Here is a 5,779-nt window from a genome sequence, read left to right on the forward strand (position 1 = left end):
AATACTCTTTTAAGACATTTCAATATTTGTAATAATAGTATGGTGTATTTAAGATTTTAAACAATTGTTAAATTTTATCCCTATGTGTGTAAACAGCTGTACAGCCCATTTGTAATCGTAATAATGTTGTATTTTGTAACCAGACCCAACAATTCAGCCGAATGCATCTCGGCTGCCAGTGGGTCCTGGGATTTATTTGTTTATCAACAATAAACCAGTCTATATATACCCGTTCGTTCGTTTCAGGCCGTCCTGGACGGACTCCGTCAGAAAGGTCACGAGATCAACCCAGGGACCACCCCTGTTGGCTCGGCGATTGTCCAGGCCGTGGCAAAGATCGGGTCCGCCATTACAGCCGCCTGTGACTCCCTCAAGGGCGGCTTCCCCGATGGGTTTTAGCCTTCGTCATGCTGTGGTAGCCATTTGGTAGCCTGGCTGCAATCCTAGTTGTATGCTGGGGTTCCCATACTCACTCCCAAATAGCGTACAATGTATGAGGGCCCCGGTATACAAATAGGATGGCACCCAGGCGAGCCATTTGACACTGACTCTAGGATTTGTTATAGGGTTAGGAAATAGGCAAAGGCTTAAGCACACGTTTCGACTGAAATGCTTCCATGCAGGGTTTAACCTGCTCCATGCTAAAATATTCTAGAAGCCTGGTAACCCAGACCTATTATAGCTCCCAAGCCCTACATCCTCTCCGCAAATATTTGCAACTAGAATGTAGGACTCGGGAGCTATAATAGGTTTGGTAACCAGGCTAGCTAAAGTTGCCATTTGGCGCTGATTCTAGGCGTATTGGTTTGAGCATGGAGTTAGGTAGCAGGGAGAAGGTTAAAGTAACTATGTTTCACCTTAGGGTCATGCTAGAGTAGTCATTTGTCACTGATTCTAGGATTTTTATAGGGATAGTCAGCAGGCAAAAGGTTAACGGCAAACTTGGTAAACTGATATGCATCGCCGCAGCTAAGGGGTTTTAAGATTAACATTCATTATACTAAGGTAGCCATTTGGCACCGATTTTAGGACCTGTTATAGTGTTAGGCAGCGAGCTTTAACTAAAATGCTTAGTTAAAGCAAAACTAAAATACTTCCACGCAGTATTTTAACCTCCCCCATGCTAAGGTTGTCATTTGGCACCGATTCTAGGATTTTACGGGGCAGGGTATCAGTGTGAAGTTAAGCTGCTATGTTGAGTTAAAAAGGCTGTCTTTAAATTTTTGTTCGTCATTGCATTTTGTAGGGGAGGCGATAGGGGGAAGAAGCAAATTTTCACGGAGTAAAAAACGTTCGTTGTAAATCCTGTCATTTTTTTGATCACGAAAATATTTTTGTACTGTCATAAAGTATAGATTTTTAACACACGGGGTGAATTTTTTTGCCCGCGCGTGTACGGACCGTGTATAAAAAGTTGTCATAAAAAGTTGTTAACATAAAACACATAAAAAAATTAAATGAGCCCAAAGTGACACTATTGTTCTCAGGGTTACCCAGTTTATGGATTTATGGTTAAATGTTTTACTTTGATAAAACTAGTAGATATGTATAGATAGGATATTGGACTTTCCTGGAGGACCAAATGCACTAGTTTTGAGGTTATACTTTTTTATACTTTGATTACATATAGAAAACGAGGTTTACTCGTTTAAAGTTTGTGACTTTAGAATTGTGATTATATTTGATTATAATCGTCAACTTTTTACTAAAATCAGGCAAATTCTGTGTACAATTATCCTATATTCGGTTTATTGTCAGAATTTGCATAAAACCTATGAAATTCGCACAATACGTAGAAATTCAATAGTTACTTAGTCTCTTGATTACTACGTAATAAATTCCATGGGGGCAGGGGTATGCATTGGTATTGAGTAACTATTAGCAAGAAAAATATGCATACAAGTATACTATATTCTGTTGATTGTTGCATAAAATTGATGAAATAGTGGTTTTTAGACAGCTTTTTATCACTGATCACAAAATAAAATCATCTGAATCGATGCTTACTGACAGAACTTTATTTGGAATATCTTTGTAGTATGTATATAGGTGAAGTTTAATTTTTTTTTATTTAGACTCAATAAAAATCATCGACCTCATTTGTTTTAGAATAAAATTTAGGAGTATCGTATATAAAAAAAAATTAACTATGTCGTTATCAAATCTAATGACAGACTATTGTAACAGTAAACATACAATAGTATATAGTGTATTTTGCACTACCTACCTATCTATCTATATTGCCATATCGACATTGAAAATATTGATCAAATTTTCGTGAAAAGGGGCTGCATTTTATTCAAATGGAACAAACTTCCCTGTATTTTCTTTACCGAATCTGTAGGAAAAACCTACACATGACACTAAATAGAGAGCTCAAAAAGAAATAAATATATTCAATCATTTATTTCATTTTATTGAAAATACAACCAAATCTAACATATTTCTAATTTTATATCATCTTAATATACAATTAAGGCCAAAATACCAACAAAGAAGCGGATATCGCCTGCTGCACGTTTCCCACGACGTTCGGAAACTTCTCGGCGAGCGCCTTGAGCCTTTCCTCCATCCGCCGCTTGGTGGCGCTATTCTGCCCTGCGACTTCCTCTATGCCTACAAAGGTTCAAGTCCAAACATCCAGAATCGTGAATCGTGAATCGTGGCTTTATCCAAAACCATGCTCAGACACGGTTCTGGATAGTCCATGCGTGTCCCGAACCGTGCCTGTGGCAAATCTGCGTTCTTGGATACGCGGAGACTTATAAGCTAGAACAATAATTTACCGTGCCTGATCTTAAAATAGCCCATTCAGGTATACAATTACATAGGCACGGTTCTGGATATAATACCAATTGTTACTTGTGACATCGTAGGCCAGGACTACCTCCGATAGCTCTTAACCTTGGCCTTATGTGCATTGCACGATGCAACTCACTGTGGTGCATTGTGTGTTTTGCAGAAATTGCAAATAAATAAACAAAAGAAGTTCAAAGGTCAACGTCCGCTAGCTATAGGGAAATCCCAGGGGGAATCCCCTCCCTCCTCCCCACACCCCTGGGCTGGCAGCCATTTTAGTTTCACCGGTAAAACGCCAGTAACATTCTCCTGCTTGGATTTATGTACTACAGGACGACTTACTTTGTCTGTGGACTTTGACCACACACCTTTACTGTTAAAAGTCACAACTAGCCTTAAAGGTAGCCTTTAATGCGTCCTAAATGGTCAGGTGAACACGAAACAAGATGTTTGTCTACTCCATGGACCCCAGCGCATGTGTTGTCGTGAGCGGGCTGCCAACTCGTGCAAACAGACAGAAGCTGATGGAACATTTCCAGACTGCGCACGGTAACTCTCGGATAGAGCGACTGGTCACGTTCTCAAAAACCGGAGCTGCGCTGGTAGCCCTGGTAGAGTTCGAGACGCCAGAAGGTGCGTACATTTATGTTTGTATCAGCTCAGAGGTTAGTATTTATAATAGAACCAAGAAACGTCCATCAGAATGTCCTTGGTAGGACGTGAATATTTGAGGGATGTTCTATCACGCCAGACGGTAAACAAACTGTCGGGCTCTGTAGCCGGCTAACAAACAAAGTATCCTGAGGCTTTAATATATTTGGTCAATTTCTGTCATCATTCATCCCACAGAAATTGGAGACTATTATAAAGGTATTTCGTTTCATTTCATTGTCTGTGTGACATATCGATATCGTTCCTGAAGGCGCCGCCGACGTGCTGGCAAACGAGGCACTGCTGCAGGAGGTGAGAGGGCTGTCAGCCGTGTTTCCTCCTAATGAAAACAAAGCAGGCTTGGGAGGAAAGGACGTTGGGTTAGCCCTAAGGAAACTCTTCTCGTCTCTGTCTCTACCGCCTGACCACGTGAATGAATCAGGTAAATGCATGCTTTTATGATCTGGTCGTTAAATTGTACATATTCACACTTCAGACTCTGTCTTGTCTAACCCATCTCGGGCATTGAGTAACAAGGGACGGAGTGAGTAACAAACGCCCAGATTGAGAGGATGTGGGGGGGATCTCCTGTCAAACAAATAAATGAGCACAGGTTAAATAAATCCAAAGCTAGAGGAAATGCACGAATAATTTAAGTGGGATATTTTCGAAGCTCAGGTGACTAATGTTGTAAGGCCTATGTACTTAGGTTATGGTACAAGTACCTTGTGCTTGATATGCTGGTGAATGTAAATTTACATAGAAGGCTGATGGAGTAGGTCGAAAATTTGGGTAAGTCCCAATATACTTGGTGTTGGATAGAAAGTTTAGTCCTTTTGGTCATAATGAAGTGTACCAACACAGATGAACTTTCATGCTTACATAGAAGTGCTTTAGTGTAAACAATTATCGCCTTGTACTGTTTCGACTTGGCCACTAATTAGAAACATTTTTTTCATACTGCAGGTAGATGCCAGATTACAATCGACATGGATCCAGACGCGTGCCTTGTAATGAGTGGGTTTCCGGGTGGTGCGAGCTCGAGCTTCTTCGTACATGTGTTTCGTAATCAGACGAAACGACTGGTCAAGTTTCCGGAAATAAGAACTGCTCTGGCCGAGTTCTCTTCGCCACAGTGTAAGTACACACACATGTACTTTCAAGTGTACAAAAGAACTACATTATTATTGTTTTTTGTACTTTGCCATCGTAACATTATATCATGTGCGTGCAACAAAGTTCTTCCTGATAATGCTACTATAACAGGTCTATCAAGGTTTCCATTGGTCTGCTTGCCTTTTCAATTTACACTCTCAATCCATTCATCAAGTAACGATAATGTTCGTAAGATATACTTTAATACACGACTTCACACGGACCTGTCAGGAAATATAACTTGTTTCCACTGTTGAAAGAGAAAAGAATTTCTTTCCCACGGACTGTAAAATTATAGCCTGGTTACCAAACCTATTATAGCTCCCGAGTCCTACATCCTCTTCGCAAGAGGATGTAGGACTCGGGAGCTATAATAGGAATGGTAACCAGGCTAGTAAAATTATGGAACCCCCTCCTAAACATGGTTCCCTTCCAAATGGAATCATCAATACAATACAAAGAACTTTCATGATTTATGTTATCAACCTCATCATTCTTTTTACATATCGTCCATTTAGTGGCTGCCAGGGTTCTCGCAAACGAGGGTCGACTGTTGAAAGAGACAGGGCTGCAAGTAAGTAGTCTTGAGCCCCTGTTGTCGCCCAAAGAAGACGTGACAACCCAACATAGCCAGGTGTATCAGCTTCAGCGACAACTTAAGACCGTCAAGCAAAACCTGCAGAGCAAAGAACAGCAACTCCAAGATGTGACGAAAGAAAAAGAATGCCTAAAATCTGCGTTCAGTCGTGAATCGGAAGCCAAGAGAAGCGCACTCACCAAGAGTCGGAAGCTGGAAGAAGCCAAGGTTCATCTGAAGAACCAAGCAGAAGCTGACAAGAAGACAATTGATGAAGAACTGAGGAGGAAAGAAGAGCAACTGCAGCAGGTGGAAACTGTAAATGAAAGCCTACAAGCTGCACTCAGACGGGAAACAGAAGCCAAAAATATCTCATTCAACCTGAGTCAAAGGCTGGAAGAAGCAAACAGTCATCTTAAGGACGAGTTAGAAGCTGAGAAGAGAGAGAATGAACGGATGAGGGAGCAGATCTCTGCAACCCATGACCTCAGCAATCCGTACGAGATGAGCTGTGACCCCCGCGGGGTGGCCGTCATCATCAACAACATCCGGTTTGAGGACATGGCGGACCGGGAAGGGGCTGAGGGAGACACAGGT

At 41.4% G+C, this 5,779-nt stretch overlaps 2 protein-coding genes across 2 annotated transcripts in view; both read left to right on the forward strand.

Annotated features, from left to right (window-relative positions):
- LOC109475288 (gamma-glutamyltranspeptidase 1-like) overlaps nt 1-1,994 on the forward strand; it is a 10,835-nt gene extending 8,841 nt beyond the window's left edge. The window contains exon 11 of the mRNA XM_019775895.1: nt 247-1,994. Within this exon, the coding sequence (XP_019631454.1) occupies nt 247-399 (153 nt within the window). The 3' untranslated portion in view covers nt 400-1,994. The remainder of the gene's footprint in view (nt 1-246) is intronic.
- Nucleotides 1,995-3,810: 1,816 nt separating this feature from the next.
- LOC109475257 (caspase-8-like) overlaps nt 3,811-5,779 on the forward strand; it is a 3,203-nt gene continuing 1,234 nt past the window's right edge. The window contains exons 1-3 of the mRNA XM_019775857.1: nt 3,811-3,892; nt 4,417-4,587; nt 5,124-5,777. Of these exons, the coding sequence (XP_019631416.1) occupies nt 4,440-4,587; nt 5,124-5,777 (802 nt within the window). The 5' untranslated portion in view covers nt 3,811-3,892; nt 4,417-4,439. The remainder of the gene's footprint in view (nt 3,893-4,416; nt 4,588-5,123; nt 5,778-5,779) is intronic.

Source organism: Branchiostoma belcheri, unplaced genomic scaffold (assembly GCF_001625305.1).
Source record: "Branchiostoma belcheri isolate BF01 breed outbred unplaced genomic scaffold, Haploidv18h27 scaffold33, whole genome shotgun sequence".
NCBI lineage: Eukaryota > Metazoa > Chordata > Leptocardii > Amphioxiformes > Branchiostomatidae > Branchiostoma > Branchiostoma belcheri.